The sequence below is a fragment of the Aythya fuligula genome, chromosome 11 (genome assembly GCF_009819795.1).
Source record: "Aythya fuligula isolate bAytFul2 chromosome 11, bAytFul2.pri, whole genome shotgun sequence".
NCBI lineage: Eukaryota > Metazoa > Chordata > Aves > Anseriformes > Anatidae > Aythya > Aythya fuligula.
In genome coordinates, this window is record NC_045569.1 from 19,050,616 (window position 1) to 19,064,580 (window position 13,965).

The 13,965-nt window shown below is 53.0% G+C and overlaps 1 protein-coding gene across 1 annotated transcript in view; it reads right to left on the reverse strand.

Moving 5' to 3' along the window:
• IGDCC3 (immunoglobulin superfamily DCC subclass member 3) overlaps positions 1 to 7,442 on the reverse strand; it is a 78,874-nt gene extending 71,432 nt beyond the window's left edge. Inside the window, exon 1 of the mRNA XM_032195071.1 lies at positions 7,376 to 7,442. Within this exon, the coding sequence (XP_032050962.1) occupies positions 7,376 to 7,442 (67 nt within the window). The remainder of the gene's footprint in view (positions 1 to 7,375) is intronic.
• Between the last annotated feature and the right edge of the window lie 6,523 nt (positions 7,443 to 13,965).

Genomic DNA, 13,965 nt, shown 5'->3' on the forward strand with positions numbered 1-13,965 from the left:
CGACCGAGCAACAGGAGCCATACAAATTCCCAAAGGGTGTGAACGCAGGGATGGAGGCGATTTTTTTAATCAAAACGAGCAACAGAGAGGAAATTCCAGGAGAGTAAGGAAAGTAGGATTTCAGATGAACCCCCAAAAAGCCTCTCCAAAGCTGCTCTCCTGTGCTACAGCCACCCACGGGTGGAGGCTTCCAGAGGGTTGTGCCCTGTGGGGCAGCTTCTCCCTCATCCACGGGCTCCAAGGGACCAACTGGGGAGGAATTGGGCTGCTGGAGGAACAGGGGTGCACGTGGGCAAAGTCTTTGGGCAAGCAGCAGCCACGGCACAGCCTTGGGGTAACGGGGGAAAGCACAGTGGAAATAAGAGGGGTGAGAGGAGCCAGCTAGCCTAAAAGGAAAAAAAATAAATTAAAAAAAAAGCCCATCTTTTTGTCTGAGCAAACCCGGTGAGATTTTTTTCCTTTCTTTCCATAAACCCCCATCGCTTTCTACGGCAACTTAAATTGGATTACGGGGGATAAACACGGGGTGCAACCTGAGCCGGGGCAGATGGACGGAGCAGACAAAGGAGGCCGGGGCAGCGCTCGGCGGGTCAGAGGTGCTGCCAAGGTATGAGCCTGTGCAGGGAATGGGCAAACCCTGCGTGGTGATGGACACCTCCAGCACACGTTTTTTAACCCATTTTAGCCTTAAAATGTCAGGCGAGCTCCAGCCAGCTCGGTGATCCATCGCTCAATGTGACTTCAGGTTTTTTTTTTATGGGATAGCACTGGCGTCCTCTCTGCAAGGTACACTGCGGCCAGCACAAACCCACCAATTGCTCTTGTTTTGGGGTAAAAATTAAGGAATTAGACGAATGCTCTGCATTTTTCTGCAAAGTAGCCAGAACCTCAACAGCACCCACCGTGCTGGGGCCCTGTTGGCAGGGTAAGGACCCTCACCTCCTGCCTCTCTGCAGAGCCCAGGGGGGCTTCTGCCTCGATACAATTGAGCAGATTTCAGGATTTAACCGATCAGGCAATCAGGAAAAACCCCTAATGAGTTAAATGCCCCGTCTTTTCCCCCGCTCCCCTGGACTCTTAGATAAAATAGCTTATTATTAGATGTACGATAAAAGGAAGAATCAACATAATTACACGCCCTCCCCACAATCGCTGTCATTATAATAACCGTCATTAGGGCCCGTGATTGGAGCTAATCATGTTTACCTCCATAAACAGTCGCTCTGCATCCGAACTCCGGGCTGCTGGAGCAGCAGAAGCACCGCCGCTCGTAATTAGGAGCGGGGCCCTCCGACACGCGCCCAGCACGGGCTTCCCACCCCAACTCTGGGCCAAGTTTTTCCTCTTTTCAGACAGTTCGATGCTGAAGGGCACGGGGAGGAGCCCTTCAAAAGTCCTAAAGCTTTTCCCTGGCACTTTGCACACCCTACGTTGCATCATGAAGCAGATAGATCCTAAATTGCCTTGGACATCTCCGCTTTGGTCCTCAAGGGCCTCGGTGTCCCACCCTGCGAAGTTTGCAGGGTGCGGCGTCACGTTCCTGGAAATTTTCCTCAAAAAAGAGAAAAATTGAGGCTCTGGGATGCTGCATCAGCCAGCGCTATGCACCAGGAGGAAGAGGAATAGGAAACTGGCCCACAAACCCCCAACCTATGGTCTGTGCACAGCTGCTCTGGAGGAAACGGGGTGCAAGGCACAGTAGGAACTGGGCGCCTTACAGGTTCCTTCTCCCTTCCTAAACATCCCCTTTTAACCCTTTGGCCATAACCACGCTGGGAAATGCCACTGCCTGGGATTACTCACATCAAAAATGGTTTTCAAGGACTGGGCTTCGAACAGAGACACTGAGGTTTGGCCTCCCAAGACTGGCACCATGGGGCTCCGGGTCCCCAAGGCGGACCCCAAACGCAGATCCCTACCTCTGTGGGATGATGAGGGTCAAAGGGACGGGGACGGTGGCTGAGCACAAATATCTGATTGCAGCTAGCAGAAACGATGAAATTGGCAGTCAGTGGCACATGGAAACAGTAAAAGCACAATTCATTGCGAGGGAGAGGAAACCACTGAGGCCACGTGCGCTCACTGCAGCACGAGGAGCCCCGGCTGCGTACCCAAACCTGCCTCACCCCACACAACGTCCCGGGCACCTCCAGGAGGGCTCCAAGGCTCCCAGCACCTCCTGCCCAGCACAGGGGTGCCACGCAGGGACAGGATCAGCTCCTCTCAGGCTGCACACGAAGGAAAATTGCTTCACTTCTGCAGCGGGACGGAGGGAGGAAGCGTTATGAGCTGTGACAGAAAGGCCACGAGAAAATTATTGGGATCCTCATCCTACAAGTCTCCTTTGGAGAAACATTTACCATCTCCCCGAGCAGTACAGTGTGAGGCTATACGTGCAAATATTTAACAAAAACTCCTGCCCCTATTGATCACGCAGACAGGCATACTCAGAGAAACCAATTAGCACTTGGGCTTTTGAACCGAGAGATTTATTTAGCGCTGAGAGAAAGAACTTGGAATTAATGGGAAGCTTAAAAGACACTTTGAAGTACATTTAAAAAAAAAAAGTTTAATTATTTTTTACTTGACACTGTGATTCATGTTCAAAGCTTCAAAAGAACTTGCTCATAGCCTAGCATTGGCCTTTCCCATTCGGTTTTGGCTTCCCGTCCTGGTCTCCTGCAAACACAGCAGCGATCTCAACGTCACAAAGAGCTCGAGCAGGACCCGGGCTCGTCCTCCTGCACCCCTCAGCCCCAGCAGCACGTGGGTCATTAAAACGAGAGGTGGTGGGAGCAGCCAGGCCCTCGCTGCCCGTCCCAGCTCGGCGAGGAGCCGCCAGCAGCCCCAGCTCCTCTCGCATCACCCCGGCATCCTCCTGCAAGCGGCCTCTGGCGGGCAGCGGGGTCGTGCTCGCCCTCTCCTGATTTACCGTGTTTGTTCCCAGCGTCACGCGGCATAAATCAGCAGCGAGCCGCCGGCGAGCCCGGCCTCCACCAAGGTCCTGCTGCAATCAAAAGCACAAGGAAGCAGCCTGAAATCTCCTCCAGGCTGACCCAGACCCTAAAGGAGAAGAGCACTGCAGAGAAGCGCGAATTGGCTCTTTAGGGCATCCAGGAAAATGATAGAAAAAGTTTTCTAGCTCCGATTATTTTAGTCCCTTTCCTTTCGGACAGGGGTTATACAGAGCGATTTGTCCATCAGGGCGCAGAAACCACATCCACTCGCGAGGGGATTGCAGGGGGCTCTGTGAGGACAACCTCCCTCTCGGCCACCTGATGCCGAGGTTTTAACAAACGCAGCCCGAAGAGGCAGAGAAACGGCCCCAAATAATTTTCAGATGTTTGAGACCAGACCGGGCAAATCCCAGGAGGTCGCTCGTTAAACACGGCGCGGAAGCAGGAAGCCTTCCCAGCACAAAGACCCCTTTCCAGGACGAGCTGCGAGCCCTCGTGGGCTCCCCCGGCCCTAAATCAAGCCGGGAGAAACCCGTCGGTGAGGCTGCAAAGGGCACGGAGCATTTTCTGACGGAATTGCCCACGGTAGCTCCGTGCACGGCGAGGCAGCGGGGCAGCAGCCCCAGCGTAGGACGCGTTGTTGTTTGCATTCCCCACGTGCTTCGCAGCCCTGACCAGATCACAGCCTCACCGCAGAGGGCATCAGCGACACAAATACGGAGCAGGAAAGCGCCGCGTGCGTCAGGACGGCCAAAAAAGCGCCCGAGAAGGGAAATGCTGTGTGCAGGGCTGGCGCCCCGCAGCCAAAAATCACATCGCCCTGGAAATTCGGCTTGAGTGCTGGGGGCAGGACTGCCTGGTGAGCAAGGGAAGGAAAGGCAAGGTCCTTCTGGAGGAAGAAGAGTTTCTGTGCACGTTAAAACCTTTGAAACTCTCAGCCAGGGGATTCCAAGGCTCCCAGCTCTCTCCCTTCGCTTGCCTTTCCCTCTGCCCCGTCACCTCCCGTCCTGCGACTCGGAAGCACAGGTCCCTGCCAGCTCCGAAACCAGAGCCTTCCCCAGGCAGCTAGCTTCAAAACCAGAAGCAAAAACCTGCTAGCTCCAAAACCAGAGCCATCCCCTTCGCACTTCACTCCCGTTTCACATACACTCGGGTTTCAAGAGGCAAAGATCCTCGTGCGACAGCATCTTTGCACGCCACCCGCCGCAGCCCGAGTCCTCCCGGCTCGCGGCAAGCTTCACCACGTGCCCAAAAAAACAATAAAAAGGCAGCAAATCCCCGACTCTGCCTTAAAACTCGGGTTTTAAATTTCCACCGCGGGAGCGGGGCTGGGTTGTTGTTAAGGGACCGGGCTCCTCTCGAGCAGAGGGCGCGACGCAGCAGCGACATCGGAGATAAGAGCGAGGCCAGCGCGGTGCGCCTGCCCGCTTGCCTCTCTTTTCTCTTAAAGTGCAATTATTGACATGTTCGCCTCCTTAACCGTCCGTTTTATATGCTCGCCAACGACTCCTGAACATGTGTAAACAATTATTTTTATTTTCTTGCAAAAGCAAAATGTTGCATATTCTTTTGGATAAGCGGACCCGGGTAGGTTTTCATGAGCCCTGCTACGTAATTTATTGGTTTCGAAACTCTGTAAAACTAAAAGCTCCAGGAAAGTTCAAATAAGTTTGTGATTTCAAAGTAATTTTGGACGGACTATTCCTGTTCCTGCCCGACGTTATTGATGTAGATGGCGATTCCTGATCTGCAGAGGGGGGCTCCTGCGCTGTTTGGTCAGGTCAAATAAAAGGACAATATCCGGGGGCAGAAGCCCAGGGGCGCAAAGCACGAAGAAATAAAGGCTGGGGGAAGGGGGCACGGAGGAAAGCATCTTCTGCCTCAGCCCTGTCACAGGCTAGGGAATGAAGCGTGAGCTCTGCTCCAGCACCGTGACACAGCCCCGCAGGAGGAGGGAAGCCACAGAAAGTTCACGCAGGCAGAAGGGAAGGCGAGAGGTTTCCTCGTCTGCACGCACGCCGTGAGAGCGGTTTTGCAGCTCTCTGCCCAAAGATTCTGCTGCTGAGCTGCTCCACGCTGGCCCAGGGCGGGCTGGTTGCAGTGGGGTGCTCGGCTAAAACCAGGCTGGAGCATGAAAGAAGGGAGGGGGACCTGGGCTGTCACCAGGACCGGGGACCCCCTGCCACCGCCACCTCTTAAACGAGCACGGGGGCTCGTGCCGTGCCAGCGCAGAGCCTGACAGGTCATCAGAAGAAGAGCAACGTGATTAGCTCAGGATTTTCAACTCCCCGTGCCGGGGGGTGGCAGGGAGGATGGGGAGGGGACCAAGCTGCTCCCTCTCCCTTTCTTTCGGGCGGCTTTTCAGTGCTCCCAGCGGGAAGCTTGGCGGCGGTGGCCCCGGCGGACGCGTGCGCGGCGGCGGCACGCTCGCACCCGGCACCGCTCCCCCAGCTCCTCCTGTCGAACCCCCCCAAGAGAGGCAGAGCCCAAAAGCGGGCTTGAATTTCATACAGCAGCTTTGAGCTTTCCTGGGGAAGCGACGCCTGATAACCTCTAGGTATACAAATTAAAAAAATTGGGGGTAGTATACCAGGTTAGAAGATGGCAATCTTAATTTTTACTATTATTTTTTTTTTAATCTAGAAACAAGAGCACAGAGCCACGCAGAGCTGGAATTAGTGAAAGCTTAGGGCTTCAATAATTTAGAAGTTAAGCCTACTTAAATATAAATGACGACGCTTAATTCCGAGGCTGTTACTGAGCAGAGCCGGGAGCCTCTGGTATCCCTGTGCCTGCCTTTGAATGCCGGGCTCAGCAATAACAGACAAAAGCTGTCCACTACCCAGAACAAAGAGCTCCAGGAAATTAAAAGGGAAAAAAAAAAAAAAAAAGAAGAAGAAAAGAAAATAGTATCTCGCTGCTGAGCAGCTCCCATGCCTGGGTTCTGGGAGAGCCGCACGGGTGGGAGCTGAATGCCACGTCCCGAGGAGCAGGGCAGCGAGCATCCCGCATGGACAGGGACAGCACCCGTCCCCAGAGCACAGGATCTGTCCCCATCCGTCCCCAGAGCACAGGATCTGTCCCCAAAGCACAGCATCCATCCCTATCCGTCCCCATCCGTCCCTTGCTCCGGCGCCAACATCGGCGCAGGGGCTTCATTAAATGCAGCAGAGCCCACAGACGCCGTTACGCTGCCGCTAACCGCACCTACGGTGAATAAACCCATCGAGGGCAGGGGGGGGAAACCTCAGAGCAGAAAAACTTTCCAAGCTGAGCCAAGCGGGTTGGCAGCAGGGCCAGAGAAACACCCCCCGAGCCCGCAGCCGCTGCCTTGCCCAGCGGCAGCGTGAAGGAGCACGCGGGGCAGTTCCCACAGCAGCAGGCACGCACTCAGCTCATCCAAGTTTTGCTTTCCAAACCTCCTTCTCCCCACCTTTCCCCCCCCCAAAAATAAAGCAGAGCAATCCCTGGCCAACTTCTATTCCCCGAGTTTCACCGGCTGCCACGCAGCACGTGGCGAGGTTTATTATGGGAAGAGCCCCCAGCCCCGTTCCTCAAACCCCCCTCATAGCAGGCAGCAAACCTCCCGATTCATTAATCTAACGCACACTTTCCTCCTTCTGACCCTGCTGGGCTGCTCGTAGGGTTTTAAAACAATTCCTGCTTTTCTTTATCAGGCTGCTAAGCGGAGAGAGGGCAGGAGGCACGGGAATATTTCGCTACAGCACAGCGCCTGCCTCAGCATCCCTCTCCGATCAGCCCCGTACTTAAGCAGGGCGAAAACACGGCGATTTATCAGCAGGGCTGGTAGGTCTGGGGGAAAAAAAATCCCCTTTGATGGTTTTGTAGCTCAGCCTTGGTCCGGTGGATGGTGTCACCACAGGTTGGGGCTGAAGGAGCGGAGCCGGGCGTTACGTGAGCTCGATGCTTGGAGGTTTGGCAGCTCTCTGCCCAAAATCCCTTGGGCAGCCACCACCTCCCGCTGCTCAAGGCGGCTCATCCAAGCGGGTACCGTCTCCGATGGCTTCGTGTGGGCTCTCCAAGCACGGACCCAAAGCCAGGCCAACCCCACACAACCTCCGCGTCCCTGCCCGGTGGCTGAAGGCAGCGTGGTCCCCACAGCCGCCACCGTCACCCACCAACACCTCACCCACCCGGGGCAGCTTCCAGCAGGGGTGACCCCATCCCACAGGGGGATGCCACGGGTGATGAGGGGCTGTGGGGCACCTCCACGCTTCACCACCCGGAGCTTTTGGAGCCCGAGGCTTGGCCCCACCGGGTTGGGACCCAGTGGGTTGGGACCCCAAGCAGGGTTTAGGGTCGGGGCTGCGCGTGGGGTGGCCCCGCTGCCCGAAAGGGGACGGATAGACGGATAGATGGATCAGTGGGGATGGCTCCCGGTCCCCCCAAGCCCTTACCTCCGCGGCAGGCGAGCAGCAGCAGCCCCAGCAGGCAGGCGGGCAGCGCGGAGCCCGGCGGAGCCATGGCATCCCGGGCGGGCTCGCCTCCCTGCGCCCCACGGGGAGGGAGCAGCCGGGGCGGGAGGCGAGGCGGAGATCCTCCCTCCTTTCTCAAGCGGAGGGAGGAGGGGGGGAGAAAGAAAAAAAAAAAAAGGGTGAAAAAGGCAAAAAGCGGATTTCGGAGCAGCTCCCCTCCGTGCGAGCACGCCGCCGCGCCGGGCGGGCGGGCGGGCAGGGGGCCGGGGGGGCGGCGCTGAGGGAGCGGGGCCGCCGGCGGGCGGGGGCGGGCAGCGCCTTGCGCCATCTTGTGCAGCCGCCCGCAGCGCCGCGATGGGGCCGGCCGGGATGGGGTTGTCACGGCTCAGGGGCTCTCAGGGCTCTGGGGATGTCCCTCCCGGCCGGGGGGAGGCAGCAGTCGGTGTCAGTGAGGGGTGTCTCAGCACCCGTCTTGTGGGGACCCCTCGTGGGTCTCCCCCTTGTTAGCTGCTGCATGGATTGCCTCTGAGGGGTCTGCCCTCATGGGTGTCCCCTCACCACTGTTCCCTCACCAGAGCTGCCTCACGGACATCCTCTGAGGGATCTTTCCTCATGGGTGTCCCCTCAAAGGACTCTTCTGAGGGATCTTCCCTCATGGGTCTCCCCTCAGAGGTCTCCCCTCAACCCTGGACCCTTGCTAATCTCCCCTCATGGGTCCCCCATCACCATTCTCCCCTCACCAGGGCTGCCTCATGGACCTCCTCTGAAGGATCTTCCCTCATGGGTGTCCCATCAAAGACCCTCTTTTGAGAGGTCTCCCCTCATGGGTCCCCCATCACCAATCTCCCCTCACCAGAGCTGCACCATGGACCTTCTCTAAGGGGTCTTCCCTCACATATCTCCCCTCACGGGTCCCAGCTGGCCAGCACAGCCTGTGCTAATGGCAGGGGCTGTTTTCCTCATGTCTGCCTCAGGGTCTCGCTCCTGCTTGTCACCACTCAGAGCGACCCGTTATTGGAAATGGTGACCAGGACCGATGCAGAGGGTAAGGGCAGGGTCCAGCCCTGCAGCCATAGCCGTTCCCTATTGCGGTTACCCCACTGGCCCACGTTCTCCACAAACACAACTCCCTGACATCATCAACAGCAGCAAAATCATCCCTTTGATGACAGCTCAAAGCCTTTTGTGTTGTTTGAGGGGAAAAAAAAAATATTAGAGTTGGATGGTAACTCTTTTTTCAGAACAAAAACAGAGCTTGATGTACCAGGTTGCTAACCTTGCAAACCTGTCCAGAAGCCTGATGAAAAACCTTTTGCAAAGACAGGCAATGCATGGCTCACTCTGAGCATGGTGGAGTCAGCTAGCGAGGAAAGAAGACGTCACTGCATCTGCTCCACATTAAAGGTTTGCTCATTTAGGGAAGGAAGAATTTGCTCTGGGCTGAACTGGCTCTGTTGGCCTCTCGGTAACATCTGAATTTCTGCGCTGTCCCTGACCTTTTGCACAAACTCTGCTCCTGTTCCCCAGCTGTCTTCCTGGCTGCCACCACGCAAGCATTTATCACGAGCAGCCATTGTAAGCTTGTAGGGACTCCACCAGCATGGTGAGCAGGCTCCAGAGCCCAACTGGCCCCAAGGACAGCTTGTCAGGATCAGTAACTCCAAGAGAAACAAAGCACCGTGTGCTTTACAGGGCTTGTTTCCCCCAGGAACCACAGATTTTGGATGCTTTTGCTCCTATGCATGGGCAATGTCCTGGGTGGCAGTGGCAGGACTCAGGAGCAGGGGTATTTAACTATCTCTTCAGAGCATCTCTAAATTCAGCCCACGTTGTGCAAATGACATTATTAGTGTCAATTTCAAAAGTCACAGGTGTGGTTCTGCCAACAATGGGACTCACCTGATATTTTGGGTGGGACGAGGTTTGGGACTCGTCATTATATTTTTTTTTAAAGAAAAATGCATGTTTGGGGCTCTTCTTAGACTTACTTGAAGGCAGGAATCTGGAGCACTCACGTTTTTCTGTGCTTCTCTGTAAACTACGAAGGCTAAAAAGTTGCTTTGTATTGGATGCAGGAATTTGTTTGTCACACGGTGAGCAGAAAGAAAGAAACTTTTGAAAAACAGCAGAGCTGCAGCGTGGAGGTGCCCAGCCTGTGCCGAGGCAGTGTGGGGTCCATCCCTCCATCCTTCCTCCTGCAGAGGGGTCCATCCATCTGTTGACCCTCCCCACAAGGTTATCCTCCATGAGAGCCAGCCTCGCGGGGCTTCGCTCACCCCTTGCTCAGTGAATTTCCATTAGCTCCAACAGTGCTCCTGATTTACACCAATTAATTGCAGACTGAGGTCCCCAAGACACCATTAGTAGTTTCAGAGGATGAAGCAGGAGATTAACCTGTCTGAATCCACTCCATTTATTATTCTATGTGTAATTGTGGCTTCCCTGCCTGCTAACAGCCTGGGAGATTTTCACTTACATACACACACGTGGGGTTTTAGCATCTGCTTTGTGGTCAGTATTGGGAAGAGGAGCCAAAATTGGGGCACCCTGCAGCACTGGGACATGCTTCTGGAAGCCGCTTTTCCCAGTGGAAACCCTTTGGCATCCAGTCTCAGGGCTGGGACCAGCCCTGGCTGTGTGACAGAAGTGTCATCGCTGCAAAGAGGCGAGGAGATGGCGTCACCGTCCGTCCTTGGCGAGACCTCTCTCCCTTGGGCATGGCTGTAAAACACAGCGGGGGGGCACGCTGCTGTTTGGAGAGCCTGGGAGAGGCTTTATAACCGCTAAGGTACACATCGCTCCCAGCCCAGTCGGTATCCAGAGTGCGATGGGAACAGCTGTGGAGCATCCCCGGCCACCTCGCTGCAGCAGGGCGCGTTGCCTCCCAGCCCCTTGCTGAGCTACCTGAGACCACGGGAGCCTCGAGCCCAGTATGAGGATATTGCCAGCTGCATCACAGCACGGCAATAAATACTGCCAAGGGAATGAAATGCAAACAAATCTCTTATCTCCAGTCCTCCGTAGTCCCAGCTCCCCTGTAACTGCTCTGTCCATCCGTCCCTCTGCTCTGTTAATCCAGGTGCTGCCCCACCGCATCCCCTCGGCAGCCTCCTGCAAGCATCACATGCTGTGAACTGAGGTGGATGTGGGGTGTGTGCAGTCATAACCCCCACAAAGGTCCTTCCTTGCTCGTTACCTGTCATTAAGAGAAAAACTCGTCAGAATTGGGCAGTCTGACAGAGTTCCCTGTAACCACTATCAGCGAACACTATGCTAAGTGCAGATTTATTACCTCTATAATGCAGATAAAATGAGTTTTTATGGCCCCGTAGTCCTGGCAGCATAAAGCAATAATGGAAGCCATCTCCTCAAGTAGGGAATGCATCCTAGGAAGAAAGGGAGATGCATGGGAGGTTAACAGTGTGTCCTCAGGCACCGCCAGACATCTTCTTGCCAATCTTGCTGGACACAAGCCACTGAGTATTTAACCTACTGCACCATCTAGGAGAGGTCTCACCATTTCTTTGCTAGATGCTTCTGCTTATTTTCCCCATAAAAATCCCCAGCGAGACAATGCACAAAACTGGACTTGTTTTTTTTTTCTTCTAGGAATCAGTTCAACAGTTGAGAAATGAGTAAGCATTAAAACCACATTTCCCAGGGCCCAGCCGCTCCAAAGTTACAAGACGAGCCTTCAGCAGCAACTTGCTCTCTGAGAGCTGTAACAGACTGACTCCTGAGACAAATTCCACTGTTTTTTTAAAATATTTTATTAATAATCCATTAGTTAAGGAATATAAGGACAATGTCTTCTTACACTTTAACACTAAAGAGTATTCGTGGAGTAAGAACAGTCTCTGAAGAAAGAAAGTTATAATTAAGTACAGCATGGAACCAAATACAGACACAATCTTCAAACAAGATCAAGTTCTGGTTACACATCCTTATGCACTGTGTAGAAAGTTAAATGAAATTTAATTTTAAAATATTATCAAGGGGAATACAGTAACAGAACGAGATGGTGGATTTCTGCTGGACTAAAGCCCTCTTTTCTAACAAGGGTATTGATTAGAAAAGACTAAATGATCCCTTCAAGACATCTATTTCTAATGAGACCAGAAACATATATAGCAATGTACTGAAGTGGTTGTTTTCTTATACAGCATGTTTCATGGGCTGACCTCAGGATTATTAGGCTAGTAACATAAAAAAAAAAAACTCTCAGAACCTAGGTTATAAGTTATCTGATTTTAACTATTTCAACCAGAACTTTATTGTCTGTTAAGTAGGAAATCAAAGAGTGGAGATCCTCAGCTGAGTCATGTATTTCATGTAGCAGGGATTTAAAAGAAGTAAAGGAATAAGAATTGTGACTCTCACAGCAGCATGGGAAATATACAGTTGTGTAGCCAAATGGCAACATTAATACTACAAAATTATGCCAGTGAGACAAATCTGACATTTTAACAATGTAAAACAATATACACCGGCAAAAAGCTGACTAGCAATAATCTTTAGTGTTACTGAAAGGAAGGGAAGGGGGAAGGGAGCCTGATGCGTAGGAACATATATTAAGTGTGATGGGTAATTAAAGGTATCAACAGCTTGAGTGTCTGTGAGAAATTTGCAAGAAAGCTACTTATTTCATGATAAAAAAATATATGCACTGGTTGCTTCAGCTTTACACGTCACGTGTGTACTGTCTGTCTTCTTCCATTCATTTCTAACCCAGTCCCACGCGTGCTCAGGACAGGAGGGCCCTGGGGCAGAGCTGCAGCAAACGAGGGCACCAAGGCCCCCGGACACTGCATGGACACAGCGCTTGTACGGAGCCTCGCTGTTGGCATCTCTTGGTGTGAGGGAACGGCCCTGATTTCTGCAGATGAGATCTGACACTCCAGTCCACTGCCCCCACAGCACCGGGACGTCCAAATGGTGCCAGCTTCGTGCCCTGGTAAAATTCACTGGGGTGGAACGAGATCAGAAGCAGCTTCAAGGTGGGGACACAAAACTGTTTCTGTGGTGTGTAAGGAGAAGGGTCTGCTCTCTGCTCTCAGAGCACACAACTAGCGTGGAGGTTTCACGATCAGCCCAGATGATCCAGGGGAATGCTGCCACGCCATGCCTGCTTCAGTAACAGGCAGGAAGGGATTTCAGGCTGATCAGCAATGCTTACCCCACATCTGTACCCCACTTTTTGCACATCACAGCTAGCAATGTGGCTTGTGCAGGGTCTGCTCTGTCACTGGGGAAGGACAAGGACCCTTCCATAAAGCTAACAGCAACTCAGGCCCAGTCTCTCCCCCCACCCTCCGCAGCTGGTGCCTGATAGTGCCCAGCTGAGGGTTTATACCTCTGCAATTGCATCCGCTCCCAAAGAACTGTGAATTGCCCTCATTGCCTGCAATAACACTTCACTGCCTTATCTGCAGCCCTGCTAAGTCGTTAGTCTCAAAGTCTTGTGGCAGGGAGTTCTGGAGGTTAATTATGCACTTCCTCTGCCCAGTTATCATTTCTTGGCTTTCTAGCTCCATGCACTAGCTCCTGCCTGGCCTGCTCGCTGGCACTGCTCTCCAGTCTCCGTGCCACACACAGCCTTGGTGACTCTGAGACTCAGTCAGCATTTCTGAGACTCCTCACGATACCAAGCACCAGCTGGAGCAACGCCAGCTGGGAATCTCTACCCTCATTTTATCTTTTAACAAACAGCCAGATCTCTGAACCCTCAGGAAGGCAGAACATTTACCAAACACCCCATGAGCAGAATTAACAATCCTTATCACCCCCGAGGAGTCCATCTACAGTGCTCAGAGTCAAAATCCACGACCCTGGAACAGGGCAGAGACAGGCTAAAGGCCAACCAGAGGAGTTCACCCACCACCAGAAGGCCAGGCTGAGAGACACAGCAGCAGCAAGCCAATGGTGTCAGCAAGGAAGGGTCACAGGATGTTTTTCAAATGTTATCTCTAATAAACCTAGACCTAGCAGTGTGAGCACAAGGACTTGAGGACTTCACTTTGATTTTGTTCTGGTCTTAAAAAGTACTTTGGCCAGGATTTTCAGAGGTGACTAGAAATTATCACCTGTTCATCCAAAGCCTTTAGCGGGTCTACAGCTCATGGGAGGCTGAGAGCTGCTCTCTGAAAATCAGAAACAGCTGAGGTGTCTCCACTTGGGCACAAAGACATGTCCCCAAGATCACAATTTACTTTTGCAATTGGTTCTTTTTTCCTCTAGATCACAGCTTGATTTTCTAATTGGTGTTTTTTCATCTTTGCTAGTATAAACTTCTGAAGAAAGGCTGACCACCATCCCACCAGCTGAAGCAGCCTCCTTTCACCAGCTCCTGCAAAACAGAGTCCTACAGAGCGCACAGCCCAACTCTCCAGCTGCAGGGAACGTGTCCCCCAACAATACTTAGAAACAAACCAAGATAAGACATCAGCTCTGCAGCGCTATTCAATAAAAATAGTCAACAACCAGTGCAAACATATTCTTTAGAAAAAGGCAGTATAAGAATAAGTTAAAACCTATAATGGACTATAACAAAAGAGTAGATTTACTGCTTTTTT